This window comes from Hemicordylus capensis, chromosome 10, assembly GCF_027244095.1.
Source record: "Hemicordylus capensis ecotype Gifberg chromosome 10, rHemCap1.1.pri, whole genome shotgun sequence".
Lineage (NCBI taxonomy): Eukaryota > Metazoa > Chordata > Lepidosauria > Squamata > Cordylidae > Hemicordylus > Hemicordylus capensis.
In genome coordinates, this window is record NC_069666.1 from 16,654,709 (window position 1) to 16,681,775 (window position 27,067).

The window sequence follows — 27,067 nt, forward strand, 5'->3', positions numbered from 1 at the left end:
GACCATTGGTCCATCTGGTTCAGTACTGTCTACACAGATTGGCAGCGGCTTCTTCAAGGTTGCAGGCAGGAATCTCCCCAAGCCTTATCTTGGAGCTGCTGCCAGGGAGGGAACTTGACCTCGAACCTGATGCTCTTACCAGAGTGGCCCCATCTCCTCAGGGGAATATCTTACAGTGCTCACACATGGGGTCTCCCATTCAAATGCAAACCAGGGTGGGCCCTGCTTAGCAAAGGGGACAATTTGTGCTTGCTAGCACAAGACCAGCTCTCCTCTCACACTCTGACCATGGCAGGGGTGGAGGGTTAAAGCCTTCCTCCCCGCATGCCACGGTGCTGCTGATCTGGATCGGGGGGCCCACGTCAATGGTATTCTACATTTGAAAAACGAAGGCGACAGGCCCCAACCGCACACTAGGCATCTTGTCCTGTATGGGGCTTCGGCGACTGTGCAGCTTGCAGACCATCGGGGGCCAAGAGAGTGATCACAGTCAGGGCAGACAAGAGTGGGGCAGGAATTCCAGGGCGAGGGCCAGGTGGGGCAGAGTGAGTGGCAAGACTAGGAGAAGACGAGGAGCTTTCGTGGGAGGCAGAGTCCGTGCAGGGCAGACCTGGGGGGATTGTGGCCAGACATTTAAGGCTGAAGCCAATGATGAAGGAATGGGGAAGCCATGGAGAGCAGGAGAACTCCAGGACGGCCTGCACTCCTCCGGGGAGGGGATGGAGACTGGAGGCAGAAGAAGATGGGGATAAACGTGAACCTCCCCGCTCTTCCCTCCCTAGAATTGAGGCCCAGGGCTGGGAAATTGTGGCCCCTTTGCTGAGCTAGGGCCAAGGACCTGCAGCCTGTAAGGATGACCTGGGACTAGGAAGTTCAACCGGGGAAGAGGAGGACCTGCTGCTACAGCTTGCTGCTGCTGTTTGCTTACCTGGCAGTTCTGGCATATCAGAACAAAGGGGAGGATGTTGGCACTTCCCCGCTTTCCTCCTCCTCCTCCTCCTCCTCCACACCCCTCACTTAGGCTCCCAGAGATTCAATGGCCTGATTCACACAGCCATTCGAATCTAGGTTTGATGTTGGTTACCACCATATTTGCATGACTGAACCCACCTTGGGTTCCTGGTTGGCACCCTGAACCCACGCCAAGGCGGAGATGCTGGGAGTTGTAGTCTGACAGCAGCCGGAAACTGGAGAGCCTCAAGTTGGCCACCCCGACCCAAGCCCTCTCCCTGTGGCCTCCTCTCAGCTCCAGGCTCTCCGTCCGTCCATCTCCAACAAATCCCGAGCCTGCACAAGCCACAGATCCTTACTAGATCTCCTGAGCCGGAATCATGCCCCCCAAATCCTGCAAGATCTTCTGTAGGCTTGCTGTCCCAGCTGCCCTCTCCCCGGGCTCTCCTGCTCACCCCCTAAGTATGAGGTGCCTTATGGGGTGGCTGCCCGTCTGAGCAGGCGGCATCCCCTACCGCTTGTGTATATGCCCCGTAGGCGCCAAACTGGATCGTCATGGGATTAAAGATCCCCAGCTGTCCTGCCATCTGGTGCATCCGTCGCAGGGTCCTCTCCTTGTCTGTGTCGGCAAACTTCACCACCAGGCTGGAGGAAGCGCCCTAGCAGGGGAGAAGGGAGAGAGAGAGGGGGGCAGAAACAGAGAGAGTGGGGCAAAGTGTATCCCTTGTTTCTGCCGGCAGAGATACCTCCGCATGAGCGATAAACCATCAGGGTCACAAGACCTGGGCCACCACTTTTCACCAGATCACAGAATGTTAGAGAGGGAAGGGACCCTAGGGGTCTTCTAGTCCAGCCCCCGGCTCAGGGCAGGGAAGTGCTACAGCATAATAATAATAATAATAATAATAATAATAATAATTTAATTTCTATACCGCCCTTCCAAAAATGGCTCAGGGCGGTTTACAAAGAGAGATAACAAACAAACAAGATGGCTCCCTGTCCCCAAAGGGCTCACATTCTAAAAAGAAACATAAGACACACACCAGCAACAGTCACTGGAAGTACTGTGCTGGAGGTGGATGGGGCCAGTTACGCTCCCCCTGCTAAATAAAGAGAATCACCACGGTAAAAGGTGCCTCTTTGCCCAGTTAGCATCACTGAAGATGGCTGCCCAGCCTTGGTTCATTTTGTTTCCAGAACCTAAGGGGTATACCCGTGGGTCAAATGGGCCGTAACCCAAGATTTGGCTTCAAATAAGCCAAATCTGGCAACAGATTCTCCAGATCCGTCCCATCCAACCGCGTTGGCGTGTTGAGAATGCAGACTGACTGGGCTGATGAGGAGGGGTCTAGAAAAAGAGGCGTACAATCCTGCTCTAAGACTGGCTGCTCTGTGTCCCTCCACTCTGAAGACCGGCAGATACGCAGAGCTTTCTTGGTTGTGGTACCCAGCATTTCAAAGCATTTTAGAGTGGGGAGGGGCCTTGGAGGTTTTCCAGTCCAACCCCCTGTTCCAAGCAGCATGCATTTGGAACTCCCTGCCTCAGGAGACAAGCTCAGCTCCTTCTTTTGTATTTTTAAAATGACCATCTTTTAAAAAGTGGGGTTTCCAACTAAAGTGATCAAAACTCAGAGGGCAGAGAGGCACCTTTTAAAGTGTCAATTCTCTTATATTTAGCAGGGGGAGAGCAATAACAGCCCTCCAGTGGCTGTTGCTGATGTCTCCCCCTCCCCTTTCCCCCCCAACTGTGAGCCCTCTTCAGGGCAGGCAATAATCTCATTCCTTTTGCTATGCTGAGATCCCCGAGCAGTAGTGTACTGGTTGGATATAAATATTTACAAACATATACATACGTAAAATGGCATCCTTAACTTTTATTTGTCTGCTGAGATCTGAAGTAGTTTTTATGTGCTACTTTTAAAATGTTTTTGCTGATCGAAAACTGGACTTTGCTTTGCTGGCTTTGGCAGAAAAACAGCATATGCACTTTACAAATAAATAAGCAGAGGTTTACATGAGAAAGCCAGCATGGCGTAGTGGTTAGCCTGTTGGACTAGGACTAGGGAGACTTGAGTTCAAATCCCCTTTTGGCCATGAAACTCACTGGCCATGAAATTCACTTCTCACTCAGCCTAACCTACCTCACCAAGGGTGGTTGTGAGGATAAACATAACCATGCACACTGCTCTGGGCTCTTTGGAGGAAGAGTGGGATATAAATGGAAATAAAATAACATAACATAAAAATGAGAAAATGTAGTGAAGCGGTTACATCGGAGTTTCTCAAACTTGGGTCCCCAGCAGTGTTCCTTGTAACATGGATCCCCAGATCTTCTTGTCTATATTTCCCAGCATCCTAAGATGCAATGGCCTTTGGCTAGGGATTATGGGAGTTGTAGTCAACCACCTCTAGGATTCGCTATTACAGGGAACACTGGTCCCTGGACGTTGTTGAACTACAACTCCCATCATCCCAGACAGATGCTACTGTGGCTGAGGATGATGGGGGTTGTAGTCCAACAACATCTGGGGACCCAAGTTTGGGAACTCCCGGCTTACACCGTACCTGCCAACACAAAAAGAGGCATTGTTCATGACACTTTGATCAAAACCTTTCCCCTAAAGATCTTAGGTACTAACTTAAGTGGTGCAGCGGGGAAATGCTTGACTAACAAGCAGAAGGATGCCGGTTTGAATCCCCGCTGGTACTATATCAGGCAGCAGCGATATCGGAAGATGCTGAAAGGCATCATCTCAGACTGCGCAGGAGGAGGCCATGGTCGACCCCTTCTGTATTCTACCAAAGATAACTACAGGGCTCTGTGGGCGCCAGGAGTCGAAATCGACCTGACGGCACACTTTACCTTTAAAGATCTTAGAGCAGCATTTACAATCCCTCCTTTGCTCCTCACAACAAACTTGCTTGTGGCCCCACGGAACCCTCCGCCTCTCCAAAGCAACCGCATAGATCCATCTACAGAGTCAGACCTTGGTCCATCTAGCTCAGCATCGTCTACTCTTGACTGGCAGCAGCTCTCCTGGGCTTCAGGCAAGGATTTTTCTCAGCCCTACTTGGGAGATGCTGCCTGGGATTGAACCTGGGATGTTCTGCATGCCAAGCAGGTGCTCCACCACTGAGCTACAACAACCCCATCCCCTAGAAATGGACTTCAACTCATTTTAAGTTCGGGGGGGGGGAATGCATTGGATTTAAAAAAAAAAAACAGCAGGTCACTGTTCAACGGTTTAGCTGGATGAACTTGCAAAGTGCCTGAAAACATTTTGGTTTTTTTTAAAAAGGTGGACCTAAAGCACTGGATTTGCAGACAGTGACATTTAGCAGGGGTAGAGAACCTTGGCTTTCCATCTGTTGCTGAACTACAACTCCCATCATTTATTGTGGCTGGGGATGATGCGAGTTGTCGTTCAGCAACAGCCAGAGAGCCAAGGTTGCCAGCGCCTGCACTATAGGATCTGTCCCCTGCTGATCGATTCCTGTTAGTATGTACATCTGTACACCTCTGCTCTCATAAGGTGTCTTTAGCAGCTTGCATGGGGACGAACTGATCAGTTCTGGAAGTCTCCATTGTGCTGAAGAAACAGGAGGAAAGTGCTTAGAAGCACATAGTGACCATGGAATGCCGAGTCCTGTGACTTCAAGTTGGAGCAGTCGCCTCATAGCTCAGCTGCTGGCATTCGGAGACTGAATTGCATCCCTACCTCCACACCACCAGGAACTTTCCCAGCAGGCTTTATGGCAAATTTATGGCAAAATACTGCGAGGCTTTACTGAGAGTTTAAAGTTGCCCCCCCACAACTGATGCAAAAAGTGGATCTTTTAAACCCCAGATATAAATTGGGCTACACTCTAACACGAAGCCACCTGATGGCGTAACGGGGAAATGACTTGACTAGCAAGCCGGTTCGAATCCTCACGGGTATGTTTCCCAGACACCTACATCGGGCAGGAGCGAAATAGGAAGATGCTGAAAGGCATCATCTCACACTGTGTGGGAGGGGGCAAGGGTAAACCCCTCCTGTACCAAAGACAACAGGGCTTTGTGGGTGCCAGAAGTCAACACCGACTCGACGGCACACTTTACCTTTAAGGCAAAAATAGTTTGCAGTGGGAGGGAATCGTGAATCTAGATTGTTTCAACCCTGCCAGAACTAGAAAAGTCTCGGTTGGTGATGTACTACAGTGTCAATGCCCCCTCCCTGTAAGTGCAGAACTCTGGGCAACAACCCTCTAATCCCTGCTTCAATCCCCTGCTGACTGAGCAAAGGGGAACCTTTTAAAAGTGGCAATTCTCTTGTATTTAGCAGCGGGAGAGCAACTGGTCCTGTCCATCCCCAGCACAGCAAATCTTCAGTGGCTGTGGCTGGTGTCTATCTTGTGTTTCTTTTTTTAGATTGTGGACCCTTTGGGGGCAGGGAACCATTTTATTTTTGTATTTATATCTATGTAAACTGCTTTGGGAACTTTTGCTGAAAGTGGTATATAAATATTCGCTGTATTCTATATTCGTATTCAGATAGCCTTGTGTAAAGCCACTGCATGGTTGTTTCATCACGTACTAAACCTGGTTTAGATCTGCTCAAAAGATTTCATCAATCCTTGAGTCTGAACTGGCCTTTATATGGCTGAAGGCATATGCAAAAAAGGGTGCATGGTGTATCCCTCAGTCACAGAGGGAACTCAGCTTACCAACTAATATGACAAGCCAGCAAATTAAATGTCAACCCTATTTATGATCCCTACTTATTCAACGTTATCCGTTTGGCTTCTTTCAGGTGGGCTATCTGCCTCTTTAAAAAAAAAGGTACACAAATATTTATGTGTTCATTTATCATCATATTAATTTTAAAAAGGACACTTATTAAATTGCAAAACTACTGGGGGGAGTGCAGTGTTTCTTGGTGACATAATAGGCAGGCAGCCATTCAACACCATGAACAGCCAGGTTCTGCTGCAAACTTAGGGAGCTGTGTCTTAGAGACGTGAGTTTTAAAGATGGGGTCCTTGAATAAGGAAACAGCCCTGCTAGGAAGCTTGTGAGCAGGATCCAGGTGAGCAAAGGCTCCCTTGCAGCTTGCTTTGAGCAGAGGGAGGCAGCCTGTCAAGCGGCCTTCTCCTTCCCTGTTCGCAAACCCGAGTATCTACCTTTGGAGCTGGGGAAGGCAAATGTGGTGGAGAATGCGGGCATTCCCAGGTCCTCAGCTGAATGTCCTTTCCAGCTGGAGACTGACACGATCCATCCCGGAATCCTCAAGGGGGAACTGATGCTATTTCCATCATTTCTGTCGGAGAGGACCCAACACTAGAAGGATCAGAGGTCCAATCCTACCCTTTCATCATTTAAAGAGGGCACACGGAAACAGGCAGCGTGGGATACTGGAGGAGACTCAGGGTGCGCAGCCTTTTTTGAAATGGGCTGTGCTGACAGACCACATTTTTGAAAGCCTCTCTCATGCCCCCCACTCATATCCCCCACCTTATAAGAACCAGAAGCTGAGCTCTGAAATAACTAACATTATTTTATTTCTACAAATAATGGGCAATATTCATAGGAAGCTACCTTATACTGAGTCTAACTGTTGCTTCATCTAGTTTACCATTGTCTGCTGTGACTGGCAGCAGCTCTCTGGGATTTCAGGCAGACGTCTCTCCCAGCCCTACCTGGAGATGCCAGGGATTGAACCCGGGACCTTCTGCATGCAAAACAGGTGCTCTACCACAGAGTTATGGATACTCTGATGAACCCATGAAGCTACCTTCCACTGAATCAAACCACTGGTCTATCTCACTCAGTATTGTCTATACCACGCTTGCTCATCTGGTGGGCCACTGTGTGAAACAGGATGCTGGACTAGATGGGCCTTGGGCCTGATCCAGCAGGGCTGTTCTTATGTTCTAACCTAGCCCGTCCCAGCTGTTTTTGGACTACAACTCCCATAATTCCCAGCCACAGTGGCCAATAGCCAGGGATTATGGGAGATGTAGGGGGAAATCTGCAGGAGGGCTGAAGTTGAGCAGCCCTGGTTCTACACTGACTAGCAGCAGCTCTCCAAGATTTCAGGCAAGAGTCTTTCCCAGCCCTACCTGGAGATGCTGCCTAGAATCGAACCTTCTGCATGCAAAGCAGGTGCTCTTCCGCTGAGCTACAGCCCCGTCCACTACCGGGAATCCTATCCCTGCCTAGCTAGTCATGACTAAGCACCATTGAAATAAATGAGACAAGAGAATCATGACTAACTTAAGTCCCATTCATTTCTATGGGCCTTATTTATGGGGAGTCTGGATGTTGCCCAGTTCTGTTTGGTAGGAATAGGATTTCTTTTAACTCCATCTTGTACAGGACACCCACAGGAAGAGAGCTGGAGGCAACGGACAATCACTCAGAGTTCAAGCCTCCAAAAGTGTATTTCTTTAACCTCCGTCCCCTTAGATTGACTGGGGGTGATTGGGAAAAGGAAAACATCTCCCTTGCTTCTCCGAGGACTTAGCCCATCCCTTTGATTTCAACCGGGTGAGATAATTGTGATTAGCACATACAATGCTTTTTCCTAGCCAGTACAATTGTAGCCGTCACACCGGAGCAGAGTTCATCACCAGCCCAGCCTTCCTGCCAGGAGCAATCTCTGATCAATGCAGGCCTCTTTTATAATCATGGAGGTTCCCTGGGCTCTTTCCCCTTTCTCTCCCTCTCATTTAGAATGGTGACCTTCATTGTTAATTAAATGGCAGCTTTCTCAAGCCAGTGATTGAATTACCTCCTAACACCTGCCTGGAGAGCACAGCTGCTGATCAGAATAAACGATGGACCGTGTGTTATTTTTACAAGTGATTTGATCCTGGCGATTCTGATCCAGTCAAAGAGAGGATAAATTAGCTGGTGATTGGATTAAGGAGAAAACACTACCTGGTGTTGGGCGGAGGGAGGTGAGAGGGTTGCATTGTGGGGCTGCCATTTCTCTGTGCCTGTTAGTGTCTCCGGAGATTGCTTTTGTTGGTAGGTTGTTGTGTTTTTTTTAATGAAGGACTAAAAGAAAAATTGCAGGATCATAAGGCAGGGCTACATTCTGGCAGCTGCCTCTGAAAGTCTGTGTATTTTATTCATTTATTCATTCATTCGATTTATTCATTCATTCGATTTATTTACCGCCCTTCCTAAAGTGGCTCAGGGTGGTTTACACTAAACTAAAAAAAATACATAATTAAAATCACAAACCAATTAAAAGCAGATTAAAATTACAACTGAAACTACGTCTCAACAAAGCCAGGCTACAAAAGATGGGTCGTTAAGGCCCATCATTTACATGTTCATTTATCCTGGGGTAACAATCCCTGAACTCATTGGGGGATAAATCAGAATAGTCTGCCTCAATGGAACACAGGAAGATGCCTTAATCAGACCATTGCTCCTCCCAGCTCAGTATGGTCTACACCAGGGATTCTCAGCGTTGGGTCCCCAGATGTTATTGGGCTTCAGCTCCCATAATTCCCAACCAACGGCCACTGGGGCTGGGGATTATGGGAGTTGAAGTCCAATAACATCTGGGGACCCAATGCTGAGAATCCCTGGTCTACACCAGGACTGCTCAACTTCGGCCCTCCTGCAGATGTTGGCCTACAATTCCCATAATCCCTGGCTATTGGCGGACATTCTACGATTCTCAGCAAGAGCCGCTTCAAACATCAAAACGGCAGCAATCGCGCACGCTTGTGAAGAGGAGGCGCTTTCTGGATCGGGACTGTGATGGGTGCAATAGCTTAAAGCCCTCTCTTCTAGGGATGTGCACGAAGCATTTTGTGCACATCGGGGCGGGGCGGGGCACGGAGCAGTCACTTTAACTGGAGGAAGGAGGGTCTTACCTGCCCCTCCGTTGCTCCTCTGCTGCCTCAGCATGGAGCTGTTGGCATTAAGCAGCCAGGCATGTGCGGACGCCGTCTTGAGTGCTCTGCACCACTCAAGATGGCGTCTGCATATGCTCAGATGCCATTTCCCTTCCAGACGCTGCCGAAAAGCTGCTGGGGAAAGGGAACTGATGCAGCCAGAGCAGCGTGGCTTTTTCAACCAACAGTCCGGCTGCTTAATACAAACTGTGTTGCGCTGGTGGTGGGGAGGGAGAGGAGCAATGGAAGGGCCAGTTAAGACCCGTCTTCCTCCAGTTAAAGTGACCGTCTCTCCCCCCCGTCGTCCCCCCAGATGTGCACGGAACGATTTGGCAGGGGCAGCTCGAAGCATTTCGGCGCTTCGGAATAGAGGAGTTGAAACCCTTGGGAACACTTACCCTCTTCTACTTTAATGCTGGTTTGGATAAGGGCCCCACACCTGCCCTTTATTTATTTATTTAGCACCTTTTTATACCGCCCGAACCACACAGACCTCAGTTAAGCCACAGACATATTGCCTCGGACGGCCCCCGGGAGCAGGAGTGGCTTTAAGAGCAAGGGCATGACAAAATGCCTTCCGCTTGGCTCTCAGACCAAAGATGGGTGGCGTTTATGGACGCTGCCCCTGTCGATCTGGGCGTTTGCCCAGCACTTACCGGCATGGTCTGGCTGCCGTGGAGACTGCTGATAGCTGCTTGGGCTTCTGCATGGCTCCCATATTTGACAAAGGCACATCCTGGAGGAAGAAAAGACACCAATCATCAAAGTAGGGGCATACAGCAAAATTCCCAGTGATGGATCTCTTGTCAGAGTACTGGTTGTATAGCAGCGACCAGGGAGCCTTATTTCCAAGCCATTGTTTAATTCTGGGCAGATTATAGGGGTTATGTAGGAAGCTGAGTCAGGCACTTGGTTCATTCCGCTCAGTACCGTCTACTCTGACTGGCAGCAGCTCTCCAAGGTTTCAAGAAGTCCTACCTGGAGACGCTGCCAAGGATTGGACGTAGGACTTTCTGCAGGCAAGGCAGCAGCATCTCAGTTCTACCACTGAGCTATGGCCGAATCCTTCAAAATGGTCCTGTAAGTTAGACAAGTAATTATCCTCAAATTGTCAACAGGGAATACTTGGGGATTAGTAGTAAGGCCACTCAGCATGATGAGGGCAGAGGCAGCTTTTGAAATAAGGACTCCCCAGCTCATATTCATAGAACATAGGAAGCTGCCTTCTACTGAGTCAAACTATTGGGCCATCTAGCTCATTTTTGTCTACTCTGACTGGCAGCAGCTCTCCGGGGTCACAAGAAAGGGGTCTTTTCCAGCCCTACCTGGAGATGCCATGGATTGAACCTAAGAACTTGCACATGCAAAGCAGATGCTCTACCACGAAGCAGTGGCCCCATTCCCAATGTGCCTTCTTCAATCACATCCCCTGAATACATTTTTCTTTCTGAACTTGAGCCCATATTTAAATAGCAAAACACATATTCAGCACTGTGAACGGAGGGTGCATATTGAAACAGATGAGTTTCCCCACATGGAAGCAGATCCTCAGGCTTTTCTTGGTGCTAGACGTGCAATTCAATTCATGTGTGAATCTATTTGTGCCGAACCGGAGGCAATTTGTGAATTGGACCTTGAATCAAATCACCCCTAAAACGGAGGGGCCTGATTTGAGGTTGAATCGGATCAGCCCCAATTCAACACGAATTGATTCGAGCAATTTGCCTCACGGGCGTCATTCTGTCTCCGTGTTTTTCCCTTGCTGATTGGCTTTCTGGCACCAGCTTCCGACTGGCTTGAGATCGCCTTGCTTCTTGGTTGGCTCGTTGTTATTCAGATCAAGTGTTGGCATGGGCAACTGTGCCCCCATTGGCTGAGGGGAGGGAGCAGGGAGTGGGGAGGTCAGAGGAGGGAGTTTCAAAATGTTTTAAGGGGCTGCTTGGAGGCAGAGAGACAGAGAGACATTTGTGCCTCCGGAGAGGAGGACTAGAGAGAGACTGCACCAGTGCCGAGAGGAAAGCAGAGACTGTTGCTGGTGGTGGTCTAGGCCTGTCTGCTGGCCTGCCTGCCTGGCCGTGAGTAGAGAGGGAGACAGAGGCTTATCTGACTCACTCACTCTCTCTCTCTTTTTAATTTGCAGTGCTACCAGCAACTGCTTTTATTTTCTTCTAATTTTTTTAAACAGCAGCTCCAGTGGCTTGAACTGGGTGCTGCTTGGAATTTTATTTTCCTATTCTTGCTTCTAGCTATCCCCGTCCCCAGTGGCTTTTATAAGTGGGGTGCTATGCAGATCCCCCCCCCAATTATTTTAAAAATTGTACCAGCTGCCCCAGTGGCTTAACTGGGTGCTGCTTGGAATTTCCCCCCTTGGGTGGTTCCTCCCCTACCCCAACAAGCTTATTGCTTTTGGATTTTCCCACCTACAAGCTTATCTCTTGTAGCTAGCCCCCAGTGGCTTTAATAACTGCGAAGCTGTTTTTAAAAACATATATTTAAAATCTTACAGCCCCAAGTTGCACCTCTTCTTTGCTGATGCTGTTCTCTGAATTGATTTTTTCTTTTTTCTTTCCTTTCCTTTTTTTTTTTTTTTTGCAGGCTAGTGTGCTGTGACCTCTGTCTGGTGCCCAGCCTGCCCAGGCTCTCTCTGTTTCACTTTTTTCTGGGTTCTTTTTTGTTTTGATTGTTTGGATGGGTGGGTGGGTGCCTGACTGGTGCCCCCTCCCCTCCTCCAGCTGTCGAGTCCTGGTGTCCGCTCCGCCCAAGAGTGCCTCTGAGTGTAACACCTGGCAGACTCCAACCAAAGACTCTGCTGGAAGCCTCCAATCGAAGATGCCGGAAGGTGAGAGACCCCCTCCTTGGTCAGGTTAAGTTCTTTAAATAGAGCCTAGTTTGTTAAGTGGGAAAATGGCGAAATGCTTGACTAACAAGCAGAAGGTTGCCAGTTTGAATCCCCGTTGGTACTATATCAAGCAGCAGCAATACAGGAAGATGCTGAAAGGCATCATCTCATACTGCATGGGAGGAGGCAATTGTAAACCCCTCCTGTATTCTACCAAAGACAACCGTAGGGCTCTGTGGTCGCCAGGAGTCAAAATTGACTTGACGGCACACAGTTTGGGGAAGGGAGGGAGTTGGTGGCAGGAATGTAGGACAGGAGGGGTGGGTTAGAGAGAGACCACAGTAATCCCTTGCCCTGTGCCTTCTCTTCTCTTATACTTGTCCCATTGTTGTTTGGTCCCCTCCAAAAAACAGCCCCCCCCCAATAAAGCCTGCTCCTTTATTTGGGGGGATTTAATTTTTCTAGCTCCTGTGTGTGCACCACAGTGCTATAGATAGTGCTGTGTGTGGCACACAGACCACCCTCAGGCCCACACCCCCTTAAAGGTGCTTCTCTCCCCCACCCTTCAGAGTTAGGACTTAATTTTTTTAGAGCAGAGTGGCAGACAGAGAGAGGGGAGAGACTGGTCAAAGTCGGCGACAGCGAGAGGGGGAAACTCATCCCCATCCAGAGGAGCCTGGCCCGCAGCCGAGGTAGAAGTTGGGGGGAGGTCCCCCCCTGTCAGGGAAGAAGCTCTTCTTCCTGTGGCAGCAGAGGAGAAGGTGTCAACGATTGCTAGCCCAGACAGATTGCTCTCTCTACCCTCCCCAATCTTGGGCGTGGTGACACCCCATCACTCATGCTTGGATGCTGAAATAGTGGAGTGGCTGGTCTCCCTGAAGACCAACTGTCCCAAGCTGACCATGGAGGGTGAGTGACCCATTGTTTCCCTCACCCACTACAAAACCACTGGCAGCTTGCCCCACCCTGGCTAACACCCAGATGGGTCACAGTCTGCCCATAACTGCTGCTGGCACACGCAGACACACATGCATGTCACCACCATGGCTGATGACGAAATATGGACTGCTACCCTGACCCACGTGTTAGGCTGTCATCTGGGGCCCAGCACCAATCTGAGGCCATGGTGTTATCCAGATACAGGCAGGCAGGCAGGGTTGTACACTTATGCTGGAGAAGAAGAGAAGAAAGAAGACTACTTCTAATGGTAAGAGTCTAGAGGTTTTTCTCTCTCATCAGACCATTGGTCCATGACTGCTGCTCTGCCCTCCTGTCTCTTTGTGGCAGGCAGGCAGGAAGGAAGGGAGGTTGGAAGGTTTGATTTTGTGGTTTTCTCAGCACTAAGTATAATATGCTTGCTGTGCTGAGTTTGCTATTGCTTGCTGTTAACTATCTGGTTTTGCTGGATCTCAGATTGACAAAGGCAGAACTTGGGTGCCTGCCTGCCTTCCTTGAGTTGTGGCTTGGTCTGTTTGTGAGATGGTGTTGTGGTGAGAAATGGATAGTGGCAGCTCTTTGTGTAATAGTTCTTGGTGATTGCTGTGATGAACTCCATGTTTGGCCTTAAGACTAACTTGTGCTTCACTCACTGCTCTGGTTTGCTCTGCAATTTGCATTCTAGATTCCAAGGTGTACTCAGTCAAAATATGGCTGAAGACATTCCAGTTGAGATTATGCCTTGCTGGCTGCTAAGAGTGCTTCTGTGGCAGCTGTTGCAAGTAAGGACAGAGTCGTGATTGTAAGTGAGAAAGCAACCTGTGCCAGTGGTGTTACTGTAGCGCAGGCACTGTGGCTGGCAGTGGATTCAGGGTCAGTGATTCTTTTTTGGCCATCTTTGGACTGTGTATTTGACAAGATGTGTTGTTCTGCGTTGGGAGGGACTGTGTGTGCTTGTTTTTCAAGGCAGGGTTGCAAAATGTGTGCACTCTGCTTGTTCTGCCCATAGGGAACATGGGGGACTCAAATCACTCCATTGTCCCCCATGTATAGGTCCTAGGGACACCAAAGTGAATTGGGTGGTACAGAGTGATGGGTGCTACCTACCACACAACCTTAAAAGAAATGGGCAAAAGTGTGATTAATTTTTTTTTAACCTAAACCCCCATAGGATCCTATAGGGTTTTTTGTGGGGAAGTTTAATTTTTAAAAAAGAAAACCTGCCCACTTTTCCATTTCCTTTGTAGGTTGGTGGTTAGGTAGCACCCATCATGCCCTACCACCTAACCCACTTTGGTGTCCTAGGACCTACATACCCATGGGGAACAATGGGGTAATATGAGTTTCCCACTGTTCTCTATGGGCAATTCATGACACACACACCCGCCCCATTTTTGATTCAGTTTTTTCAACTGGCCAGCAATTGCTGGCTGTTTCAATGAATCGATTTGAGTTTTTATGGTTCGATTTGAGGTCAAACCGAATAGCAAAAACTGATTCGTGCACATCTCTACTTGGTACTGCTTTTGTGTGCATGGCAGGAAAACATAAGGGCCTGTGCATTTCCCCCATTAATGGAAACATGTAGCTAAGACTCAGGACCCCCATTGTAAAGGAAGAGCCTATTCTCACATCCCATTTGGAACATGAGTGCAGAAAATACCTAATCCTAAATGACAAAAGGCACACATAGTACCATCAGTTGTGTCATTTAAACCTCAGTATTTTCTGTACCCACATTCAAAAGGGATTCTGAGAATTAGCTCCAAATCCCTTTGCGGGTGCTGACTTTTATCTACAGATGTCCATTTGTGGGAGAGCTGTATGGAGAACATGCTCTGGGCTGGTCACGCCTCTCTCCGCCTAACCCACTTCACAGGGTCGTTGCAAGGATAAAGAGAGGAAGAGCAAGAAATACATGTAAAATGAAAAGAAATGAAATGACATGAAAGTTCATTTCATGGTTGCTTCTCCTGTGGCTCAGAGAAGGTGCAAAGCAGTCCTCCCAGGAGGGCTCTGACTGGCAGCCTAAGCCGTCGTCCTCGAGAAGGGCGCGAGCTGTCCCGTCCCGTCCCTGGTGCCTCACCTTTACTGGCTCCATCTGGGCCTCTGAGGATGGTGCATTCTTCAATCTGGCCAAAGGGCTCAAAGAGTCGCCGGACGTCATCCTCGCTCTGCTGCTTCCCCAGCATGCCCACAAAGAGCTTCCTGTCTTCTAAAAACAAACCACTCGTCATTAGCAAGAGCAACACACAGCCCGCGTGGTGAACAGAGCAGCGGGGAGGCAGCGCAAGGGCTCCAGCTAGGGTTGCGCCCGGACCGGTTCGGCGAACCTTAGGGAAGCGCCGAACCGGTTCGGAAGCCCACATCCGGACCGGTTCTGTTCCTTTAGACACCAGGTAAGCAGGTCCTTACCTGCTCTTCAACCACCCCACCACTTTTACAAGCACAGCGCTCGCTTTCCACAAGGCTGCGCTCGGCTGCAGCACTGCTCCCAGCAGGTTTGGCTTGGGCAGCCACACGGAGGTTGCCCACATGCGCGGCGGCCATGTGCGTGCTGACGCCGTGCACTGGCTGCTGGGACCCGTTTGGAAAGCGAGCGCTGTGCCCAGAAATGCGGCAGAGCAGCAGAGGAGCAGGTAAGGACCTGCTTACCTGGTTTTTAGAGGAACCGATCCCCGCCCCTCCCGTGGCTGCCCGCACCGATTCGGGCACATCCCTAGCACCAGCTCAGATGGTCCGTGCCAGGGCAGCATAGGGCAGCCACGGCCCTGAGAAGAGGCCCTGAACCTCCCACTTCACCGCTGTAAGAGTGTGTCGTGGCTGGTGACATTCTATAGCAGAAGAAATTCCATCTCCTTCCTGGCTACACAAATCTGTGGCTGGGGATCCCAACAACATCTGGGACTCAAGGCTGGGAACCCCTGGTTGAAGGCTTTAAAGATCAAAAGCAGCACTTTAAATTGTGCTCGGAAGCTAATGGGGTGGCTTGACTACCAAGCCAGAGGTTGCTGGTTCAAATCCCCGCTGGTATTATATCAGCCAGCATCAATAGAGGAAGATGCTGAAAGGCATAATCTCATACTAAGTGGGAGGAGACAATGGTAAACCTCTCCTGTATTCTACCAAAGACACCCCCAGGGCTCTGTGGTTGCCAGGAGTCGACACCGACTCGACGGCACACTTTACCTTACCTTATACCAAACCAGTCCATCTAGCTGAGTATTCACTGGCAGAGTTTCTCCAGGATTTCAGGCAAGAGTCATAGCCAGCCTTACCTGGAAATGCCAGGGATTGAACCTGGGACTTCCTGCATGCAAACTACCGCCACCACTATGGATAATTTATATATGGTTTTTCGACAAACATTCTTAAAGTGGTTTACCCAGAAAATCAAATATTAAATAATTCCTTATTCCAAAGAGGATCACGGCAGAAAAATAAAACTGAGGGAGACAGCGGCAGCGACAATCACCAAAGGGATGCTGAAAGGAGGTTGTTCCTTTGGGACAGGGAACCCTGTTCAGAGGCTGCTGTGGCACACAGTTTGGGAATCATCCCCGTTCACTGGCAAAGAGGCAGTTTTTAAAGTGATGGCTCTTTTACATTGAGCAGGTGGAGAGCAACTGTCCCTGTTCAATCCCAGCACAGCATCCTACTGGGAGGGAGGGAGGGAGAGGTGTGTGTTTTAGATTGTGAACCGGGTCTCACAATCAGTGAGACCCAGTTTGGGAAGGGAAGTGGGGAGAGCGGGCTAAGCCCGCTCTCCCCGCACATGAGCAGGGTGGGAGCCCTGGGCGGCCGGATCGGCTGCCCACACAATTGCTGGCTCTATGACAGAGCCGGCAGGGGCTGTGGAGTTCGGGGGCCGCGTGGCCCCCGGAAGCTCCAGTATGCCCTGTGTGAGTGCACAGGGCATACTGGAGAGACCCCCAGAGCCGGAAGGCGGCTGTTCGCTTCCCCTTCGGCAGTCTACTTGTGAGTAGCCGCAGCACAGAGCCAGGCTGCGGCTATTTACGATCAGAAAAACCGGGTTTGCGGTACGCTTCCTCCACAAACCCGGTTTAAGGGGAGGGGTACTTAGGCGGGTTCACCGCCGGGAGGCAACCGGGCTCGGCTGCGAGCCTGGTGGCTCCCATGGTCATCCGAAATTGGGCTAGGCTCCCCTAGCCCGATTTTGGCTGATCATGGGAATAGCCTCTGTGAGTCCTTTTCAGGCAGGGAGTCCTTTTGTGAGTCCTTTTAGGGCAGATCTCTTTTTCTATATAAACAGTTTCGAGAAATTTTGTGGAAAAGCAGAATAATCATCATCAATCATCATTACAACTCCTGAATTACAACTTTGGATTACTGATATGTGTTCTTTGTCAGCATTTGAACTGGGTTTTGTTTTTTGTTTTGGCAAAGTAAAGAAGAGGAATTCTTAGCAATTTAGTCAAACTTTAATCAACTGTTTATGCTTTGAATTATAAGTCAAATATTTTTGAAAAAGGTGGTGGTGTTTCAAAATCTCTTCCTGTTGGTTGTATCCTATTAAGTCAAGCTGTGTTAAGGGATTTCTTTTCTTTTTTTCTTTTCTTTTTAGTTATATTTACATGTCTCATTAGCATAATCTGTGATTTTGTCTATATATTGTAATTTTATTGCAATAAAGGAAAAAAGGGGGAAATAATCAGTCATCATCATCATGTCTCTCTCTAAAGAGGTATCAAACATTTCCAAACCCCACACACCTTTATTTGCATAAGCAAATAAAAAGTATACACTAAGAAAATTGCTTATGAGTGTGTGCCTTTTATTTGCTTATGCCCATGCATTTGTTGCTCTGCCACACTCACTACACTTCCCTTGATTCACTCTCGTGCCAAAGACACAGAGCCCAGACGGACATGCAGGGAAAGGCAGAGCAGATTTGGGGGTCAGCAAGCGGAAACGGGAAATAAAGGAAGACAGAGAGAGGGACTGCTAAGTAAAGTTGCACGGTTATGATTGACTACCTGAATAACCCACCATAGCCAGCCCAGCCCAAGGGACATAAATAACTTAAACACGATCGGAGTGATGGTAAATAATGAGCACTTCATGATTATTGCCAGCATCTGTCTTCCACGGCCCTCACCCCAGTGCTAGGCTCTAATCGCGTTTGACAACGAGAATCAGGCAGCCTGTCAGAGCACAGCCTGGAAAATAAATAAATAATGGCAGGGCCCGACAGATGCTTTGTCAGTTGAGACACTGGGAAAATTAGTTAAGGGATCAGGGCTTATATACTGTCTAGTTAAACATAAACCATCTCTCTCTCTCTCTCTCTCTCTCTCTCTCTCTCTCTCTCTCTCCATACACACACACACACACACACACACACACACACACACACACACATTGGCCTTGCATAGAGCTGTAGGCTTCTGCCTAGCTTAATTGCCCCTGGTGGTTCTATGCCGCAGGATTTCCATGGCGAGGGGCAGTGATTCCCCCGAGAGGGGTTCCAGAAAAATAAAGACGATTCCTGGAAAATGGGGTCACTAGGTGTATATTCTATAAACTTGGAAAACCAAGGGGCCTCTGGAAATCCCAATGTGGTGAATTGGCAAATGTTTCCAAATATGTCCTTTTATACTCTAGGACTGAAGCCACAAGGAGCATGGGATCCCTGGGGCACGGCCAAACGTGGACTTGGAATTCTGAATGTCACCCGGATTTTAAGCATCTCACCCACATTGCTTAACCCACCTGGCTTTGCCTGGATTTCTACTTTCATTTTTTAAAAAAGAGCTAAGCTCTAGCCCTTGTAGAAGCAGAGTTATGGAGCAAAACGTGCCGTCACTCTTCTGCTCAGAAATTATTTTCAAGCCAATTTACATAATATGCAAATCAGGCACCCGGATTTGGAAAGCCAGAAGATGGCAACCCTAGCCCTAGGGCATGCTCTGAAGGCACATGGCACAGCCCGCTTGATGAAGCTAAGCAGGTCTAGCTCTGGTCAGTGTGTGGATGGGTGACCACCAGGGGAGTCCCCCGTGAGATGCCTTGAATTTCTTGAGGGAAGCGGCCTTCTACTGAGTCAGACCCTTGCTCCAGCGAGCGCAGCACTGTCTGCACTGACTGGCAGCAGCTCTCCAAGGTTCCGGGCAGGCGTCTAGGGCAGCCCTACCTGGAGATGCTGCCAGGATCCAAACTTGGGACCTTCCAAAACAGATGCTCTACCACTGAGCTATGGCCTCGTCCTGGGTATTATGGAAGGAAAACCGGGGTGGGCAGGTGAGATTAATAAATGTAATAAATGAATATATAAATGAGATTAATAAATGTAATAAATGAATACATCTAAAACTCACATTGAGGCGCTTCACACAATTAGTGTGAAGCGCGGGGAGGGTTAGTGCGGGGAGAGCAGGCTTAACCCGCTCTCCCCGCACACGAGCAGAGTGCTCGTCCTGGGTGGCCGGATCTGCTGCCCACACAACTGCTGGCTCTGTCATGGAGCTGGTGGGGGCAGTTGGGATCGGGGGCCACCTGACCCCTGGAAGTCCCATCATGCCCCACATGAGTGTGCGGGGCATGCTGGGAAACCCCCAAGATAGGGAGGCTTAACGGAGCCTCCTGGTTGGAGGTCTCCTCATGAGTCGCCACGATGCGGCTTCTTGCGGCCTGAAAACCGGGGTTAGCGGCGCACTCGCTCCGCTAACCTGGGTTAAGGGGAGGGGTTTTGAGGCAGGCTAGCCGCCAGAGAACCACCAGGCTCGCCCCGCACACCTGGTGGTTCTCACAAGTGCGCCAAAGCGGGCTGGGCTGCATTAACCCGCTTCCGCGAGGTCGTCTGAATACCCTCGTTGTATCCACCAGATCTGTGTAGCTGGGCAGGAGACCGCTGCCTCCCTGAGGGCATCTCCCACCACACGCCTCCCGGCCACAGATCTCTGAAAGCAGAGGTTCTCAGCCTTGGGTCCCCAGACGTTGTTGGCCTACAACTCTCATCATCCCCAAAAGCAACGGCTGGGGATGATGGGAACTGTAGTCCAACCACGTCTGGGTTGAGAACCTTTGTTCTAGACAGGGGAGCCTCTGGCTGGCCAGGAGCTGGAAATGTGAACACAGTCCAATGGGATGGCCAGGTTTGGGGCCGGGAGAGTGCCGTTCCCTTGCGAAGGGATTTCTCCTCCGAGCTCAGCTGAGGCAGCTTGCTTGCTCTTGCCTGTCTATTGATTTTTAATCCCTCACCAATTACATTCTGTAAGTGGGTAATTTATTTCCCAGTTCCCTTTGGGACATATGCAGCTTTTGCTGGCACCAGCTGAGTCGTGTTTAATAACTACATCTCTCTCCGTATACACTGTTATTTACCCTGTTCAAGCCACTGAACCCTGGAAATAAAACATCGCTAGGTTTAAAGGACCCAGGCCAGGGTTTAAGGCAGGGCTGCAGAACTTTGACCCTCGAGCTGATGTGGGGCCACAGCTCCCATCATTCCCAGCCATAGTGGCCAAGAGTCAGGGACGATAGGAATGATAGTCCAGCAGCAGCTGGAGGACCCAAGTGGGGCAGGCCTGGTCTAAGGACACAAGATATAGGCCCCGCCTGAAGCTAAGCAGGTCTTGGTGTGGTCAGTCCCTGGATGGGAGACCCATGTATGCCACCTTTGGGGATGGGGCCATAGCTCACTGATAGAGCATCCGCTTTGCATGCAGAAGAGCCCAGGTTCAATCCCTGGCAGCATCTCCAGATAGGGCTGGGAAAGACTCCTGCCTGAAGAGCTCTCTTCCTTGGAGAGCGGCTGCCAATCAGAGCAGACAATACTGGGCTAGATGGACCAATGGTCTGACTCAGTGTAGGGCAGCTTCCTATTAAGTGTGTGCACAAAATTAATTTGTTCGGTACGAATACAAACCAGATTCGAACCAGACCAGCATGTTTGGTTTTGCTTAGCCCATACAGATTCACCTGAATTTCAGCTTGCTTTCTTTTCTTTTCTTTTTAAAGCTACGCTCTAGCCCTTGTAGAAGCGGAGAAGCCAGCGTGGTGTAATGGTTAGAGTGCTGGACTAGGACCGGGGAGACCCGAGTTCCAATCCCCATTCAGCCATGAGACTTGCTGGGTGACTCTGGGCCAGTCACGTCTCTCTCAGCCCAACCTGCTTCACAGGGTTGTTGTGAGGAGGAACTTAAGTATGTAGTACACCGCTCTGGGCTCCTCGGAGGAAGAGCAGGATATAAATGTAATAAATAAATAAATAAATAAATAACGAGGAAGAGCGGGATATAAATGTAATAAATGAATGAATGAATGAATGAATGAATGAATAAGCAAAACGTGCAGTCACTATTCTTCTCAAAAATTATTTTCAAGCCAGTTCACATAATAAGCAAGTTAGGCGCCCAGATTTGGCAAGCCAGAATATGGCAACCCTACTCCAGAGCCACAAAGTGTTGGGGTGGGCCACTGGGGAATTCAATTGACACAAGCACTCTCGCCGCCTGACTCTCAGCACCTAGAGAACTTTTAAAGGGGCCCCAGTAGTGGGCCATTGGATCCTCTGCCCCACTGCCCAGTGAACACTCAGGGCGAGCTGTCAAAGATGGCCGGAGGTCTGGTATTAGAGTAGGGGGCCCCAGCTCTAGATGTTGCTGGACCACAATTTCCATCACCCACAACCATGATGGCTTTTGGCACACGGATATATTAAAAATATCCATGCCATACTTACCCTAGTGGGCGCAGCTCAGGATTTCATGGCCTCCATCAACATTCCAACCCATCCCTGCTAATTGGGCAAAGAGGCACCATTTAAAGTGGTAGTTCTCTTATACGTAGCAGGAGGAGAGCAACTGGGCCTACCCAATCCCAGCACAGCACCCCTTCCATGACTGTTCTTGGTATCTCTCTCACGTCTTTTAAAAAATGGATTGAGAACCCCTGTAGGACGGGGAACTATTTTTACATTTCTCTGTTGTTTGAACCACTGTGAACTTTTGCTGGAAAGGATATAAAAAATCTAGATCATAATAATATAACGGGACATACACCAAAATTGCTGTTCTCCTGCTCCGGCCAGGAGAGTGATGGTCTAGAACTGGGAAGCTTTCTGATTCAGTTTGTGTGATAGAGATAATTCACACCATCAAAAACTGTGTTCTACCTGGGTTTGGGAGCTGTGTGTGCTCCCAATTTTTGGTTGTGTGGAAGCAAGGTAAGAGGAAAAGCTACCCAGGTTCTCTTCCTACCTTGCTTCCACACAATCACTTCTACCCAGGTTTTAATTGCTTCCACACAATCACTGCTACCCAGGTTTTCCTCTTATCTTGCTTCCACACAACCAAAAATTGGGAGCATACACATCTCCCCATCCCGAGTAGAACACAGTTTTTGACGGTGTGAATGACCTCATTGTCTGATCACTACATACTCAAGGTGTAGATGAGAGTAACTACTGAGTGGAGGACTCATTAAGTTCATTTGCCCCTGGAGACATTTGAATACAGCTCGATTCCAGAATGCTCTCAAGGCTACTTCAGGGGATTCATCAGGTGACTCTGCTGATGTCCGAGTGCAGGCCTGGAACAGTGAGTTAGCTGGGGCTGTGATTGCATACTGGTGGCATTTCCTCTGCCCTCAGTAATGGTTTACAGAAGAGCTGGGGAGGTATGGAGTGGCTGCAGAAGCAGCTGGAACACAGCTGGTAGAAAGCTCCCTTAGAGGGTGGTGGTATTTGTTTTGTTTTGCTTTTTGCTTTTCTAAAAATGTATTTACAGAAGTTTTTAGTTATGTCAGTTATTCATTCAACCTTCCCTTGAAGGTTGATCCAGGAATCCACCTATCACCTTGCATGTAGACCATCCAGAGTGAGAAGACAGGCCTCATTTCAGTGGGGTAACGGATGGCTGTAGTCATAAGTAAATTTACATGACTGCAGTCATAAGCAATCTGGCAAGATGTAAAAATATGGCCTACTATAAGATAACATTTTTACAAAACCCTTAAATATCATAGACTGTGTCTGAAACATGCAAAATACATTTGTAACGGAATCAGAAATGATGTCCAAAAATTCAGATTTTGTTACTGCCACATTTTGCATGTTTCAGATGCTATCTATTACATTTAAAGATTTTGTAAAAATATGGCCTTACTGCAGGAGATGTTCTCTTGCCAGTGGGTATATAATATCACCCTGAAAATTTGCTAATGGCCATAGTAATTGAAAAAATGGCAACATGCCTGATTCCGTTACCCTTGGAATTGCCCATTGTTGGGAGGAGCAGATCAAAAGAGTGGTGTTTTGGAGTCTGATGTCAAGGTGATAGGCTGGCTAAACAACATCTTAGACTTGCAGACTCTTTTGTGAGTGTTTGCTCTTTGTTCTTGCCTTATTGATGGTTTTACAGTAATCACATTTTTATGGGAGCTGTCTTGAGGGCCCTTAGACAATAAGATTCAGGACAGGAACGAGTGAATGAATGAATGAATGAATGATGCAGTGAGGGAAGGAAGTCAGTTTGTGGGGCAGTGCAAACTATGGTTGCATGGACATATTCTGGACAAGTCTAATTATCCTGTGAGCTTCACTGAATCTATCTATCTATCTATCTATCTATCTATCTATCTATCTATCTATCTATCTATCTATCTATCTAAGGCATGCCCGTCGCTAATCTCATGTGTGGCACCTCTCGTGAGATTTTGCGAGTGAGGGGAGGGGGAGAGGAAGGTGAGTGGCCAGCGAGAGAAAGCTGTGGTCAGGCCAGCTGCTGGGCAGTGAAAGAAAGTGGTGTCCAGGCTGGCTGCCGGCCGGCGAGAGGAAGCAGTGGCCAGGCCAGCCATCGGGGGAGATCGAACTGGTGCTGAAGGGAGTGAAGGGGAGAACAAACTGGGTCTGAAGCGGGGGAGAATGAACTGCGGCTGGGGAGAGAATGTCTGAAGGGATGGGGGGAGAGACAGGGACAACAGGGGTGCAGATGCTCTATGCCAGGTCAGCTAATTCAAGTTAATTTATTATCAGTTTATTTTTTGTATCTTGAAAGATGGCAGTGGATAACTTGCTGTTCCATATCGACACCAAAAGGCTCAACTGGCTACTAGTTCTCCTTGTAACAAGGATTCCTAGATGTTGACTACAACTCATAGGAACATAGGAAGCTGCCATATACTGAGTCAGACCATTGGTCCATCTAGCTCAGTATTGTCTACACAGACTGGCAGCAGCTTCTCCAAGATTGCAGGCAGGAGTCTCTCAGCCCTATCTTGGAGAAGCCAGGGAGGGAACTTGGAACCTAGATACTCTTCCCAGAGCGGCTCCATCCCCTAAGGGGAATATTTTACAGTGTTCACATGTGGCCTCCCATTCAAATGTAACCAGGGTGGACCCTGCTTAGCTAATAGGACAAGTCATGCTTGCTACCACAAGACCAGCTCTCCTTTCCCAGTATCCCCAGCTGCCTTGGGAATACCCTTTACAGGAAACATTGCTGGCTACCCAAATTTGGGTTCTGTGCAGAAAGTGTGTCTTTCAAAAGACACTATCAAGAATACCCACCATCCTTAGTGAGGATTGCTATACAAATCCTATAAAGGTAGCTCAGGGAGAAAGATTGATAAGACAGGTGTGATCATTCTTAATCTGAATCAGCGGTGTTTCATGGCCTCTGTGCACTTGAGGTGGGCTGCCAAATGCTGCCCTCTCCCCCCTTTTATAAAAGTAGGGGGCAGAAGGGCATCTGGCCACCATGATGGTACCCCAGTAATCTGCTGCCTGAGGTGACTGCCTCACCTTGCCTCATGGAAGGGCTGCCCCGATATGAATGCATTATTCTGCTTGCAAAATTAGAATGATTTTACAGAGCTGCATTTGATCACAGATAAGGATGATAATGGCTCTACATAACTCTGAGGAAAGCAGCTATATGGCATGCATAGATCCAGAAGGGGAGGAGAGAAGTCACATTGGTGTTCTAGGTGAAATAATAAAAAGCCATCATCCCACCAGCTAGTGAACCTTGAGAACAGTTCCTCAATGATCCCAGCAGGGAGGGAGGCCTTCTTCATCTCTAGATTTCTCTGCTACATACTGAGATGATTCACACCATCAAAAACTGTGCACTACCCAGGTTTGGGAGCTGTGTGAGCTCCCAGTTTTCAGTTGTGTGGAACCAAAGTGGGAGGAAAACCTGGGTATAAGTGATTGTGTGGAAGTAAGGTAAGAGGAAAAGCTACCCAGATTCTCCTCCTACCTTGCTTCCAAACTATCATAAGAACCTAAGAGCAGCCCTGATGGATCAGGTCCAAGGCCTAACTAGTCCAGCATCCTGTTTCACACAGTGGCCCACAGGATGCCTCTGAGAAGCCCACAGGCAGGGGGTGAGGGCTTGATCCCCTGCAACTGGTATTTAGCAGCATCATGTCTCTGAGGCTGGAGGTGGCCTAAAGCCACCAGACTAGTAGCACAGATAGACCTGTCCTCCATGACTTTGTCTAAGCCCTCTTTAAAGCCATCCAAGCTAGTGGCATCACCACATCATGTGGCAGAGAATTCCATAAGTTAATTATGCACTGTGTGTGATGACTTCTACCCAGGTTTTCCTCCTACCTTGCTTCCACACAACCAAAAATTGGGAGCACACACAGCCCCCAAACTCAGGTAGAACACAGTTTTTGATTTTGTGAATGACCTTATTGTACCCTAGTTTGCCCTTCTCCTCTGTCTCTCATGAGTGTTAATCCCCAGATCCCAAAGGACTGCTGCAGTTCGCACACTACAATCCCACTGAACTCTTTCCATGATGGGAAATTTGCACAATCATAATTATCAGGCAAGGTGGCAGAGAAAATAGCATCGAACATTGTGGCAAACAGCTTGAACAGAAGTTTAGGAATCTAAGCTCTCTTTTAGGTTTGTAATATGCCCATTTTGCTTTTTTGTTGTACAGTGGCAAGTTGCTAGTCCCTCTGGTCCTAGAGCAGGCTGCTCAACTTCAGCCCTCCTGCCATTGCTGGACTATAACAACAACAACAACAACAAATATTTATAAACTGCTTTTCAACAACAACAAAAAAACCCCGCAAAGCTATAAACAGAGAAATAACAAACAAATAAATAAGATGGATCCCTGAAACACGACAGAAAGAAAGAAACTCAAGACAGACACCAGCAACAGTCACTGGAGGTACTGTGCTGGGGGTGGATAGGGCCAGTTACTCTCCCCCTGCTAAATAAAGAGAATCACTATGTTAAATAAAAGGTGCCTCTTTGCCCAGTTAGCAGGGGACATAACTAACGTCCATAATCCCTGGTTACTGGCCACTGTGGCTAACATCCATAATCCCTGGTTACTGGCCATTGTGGCTGGGGATTATGGGAGTTGTAGTCCGAAAACAGTTGGCAGGCCAAAGTTGTACTGCCCTGATTTAGACTATAAACTTGTGTCTTTAAAAGAAGTGATAACTATACAGTAAAGAAATACAAACTTCCTATATAGCACATTTTGTTTAGGTTTTCTAGTACTGTACTATACAACTATTAAAAACTTTTAAAAGAAAACTTTTTTTAAAAGTCAAAATAAATGATGCCGCTTGGGCAAATAACCAGGAAATGGCTTAATCTCCACTTTACCCCCGCTAACGGGGTTAAGAGGGCCCTTTTAAAGTACAGCTTTCTTAGGCTTAGCAGGGGGAGAGCAACTGTCCCTATTTAGCCCAGCACAGCATCTCTCTAGCGCACAACTCTGGCCCTCCAGCTGTGGTTGGACTGCAACTCCCACAATCCCCAGCCACAGCGGCCAATAGTCAGGGATGATGGGAGCTGTAGTCCAACATCTGCAGGAGGGCTGGAGTTGTGCAGCCATGTTCTAATGGCTGTTGCTAGTGTCTCCTATGTGAGTGTGTGTAGATTGTAAGCCCCTTGGAACAGGGAACCATATTTTCTTTTGCTGTGTAAACTATCTTGAGAACACATTTTGTTGAAAAATGGTGTATGCATATTATTATTATAGCACAGTCAGACAGGTGTTATTGACTGGTTTATTTTATCCAGACATCGGGTTCTTCCCAAGGACCTGGGATGGCTGAATTTTATTATCAATGTTGTTGTTATTTTGTTGTCGATGATGATGATGATGAAGATGATGGGGGGCGGGGAATAGAGGCTAAGCCCTGGAGGGCTTCATTGCTGTTCTAAGCCCCAACCAGCCCTTCTAATGAGAATCAATTTCATCCAGCATCAGCATTCACATAATGGTCAACCTGGTGTTTCTAAGGAGACAACAAGCAAGGCACGAGAGCAGTAGTCCTCCCATGCCGTTGCCCCTCAGCAATTCTGAGGTAGAGTGCCTCTGAACTAGGAGGTTCTATTTAGATAACAGATCATGGCAAATAGCCTTGGAGGTTGAGCCTGGGCCAGTTACACTCCCTTAACCTAATCTACCTCACAGGACCTCTGTGAGTAAAAGGTGGGCA

At 48.5% G+C, this 27,067-nt stretch overlaps 1 protein-coding gene across 17 annotated transcripts in view; it reads right to left on the reverse strand.

Moving 5' to 3' along the window:
• The window catches only part of CELF6 (CUGBP Elav-like family member 6), a 243,916-nt gene that overhangs the window by 48,093 nt on the left and 168,756 nt on the right, over positions 1 to 27,067 (reverse strand). For 12 of the 17 annotated variants that reach the window (XR_008311402.1, XR_008311403.1, XM_053272150.1 and 9 more), the window contains 3 exons: positions 14,709 to 14,837; positions 9,504 to 9,583; positions 1,467 to 1,610 (listed from right to left, as the gene is read on the reverse strand). Coding sequence is in view for 15 of the 17 variants with exons in the window: in XM_053272150.1 (XP_053128125.1) it covers positions 1,467 to 1,610; positions 9,504 to 9,583; positions 14,709 to 14,837 (353 nt within the window). In the remaining 2 variants the exon portion in view is untranslated. The remainder of the gene's footprint in view (positions 1 to 1,466; positions 1,611 to 9,503; positions 9,584 to 14,708; positions 14,838 to 27,067) is intronic. The other 5 variants (XM_053272145.1, XM_053272141.1, XM_053272154.1 and 2 more) reach the window with 2 other exon arrangements.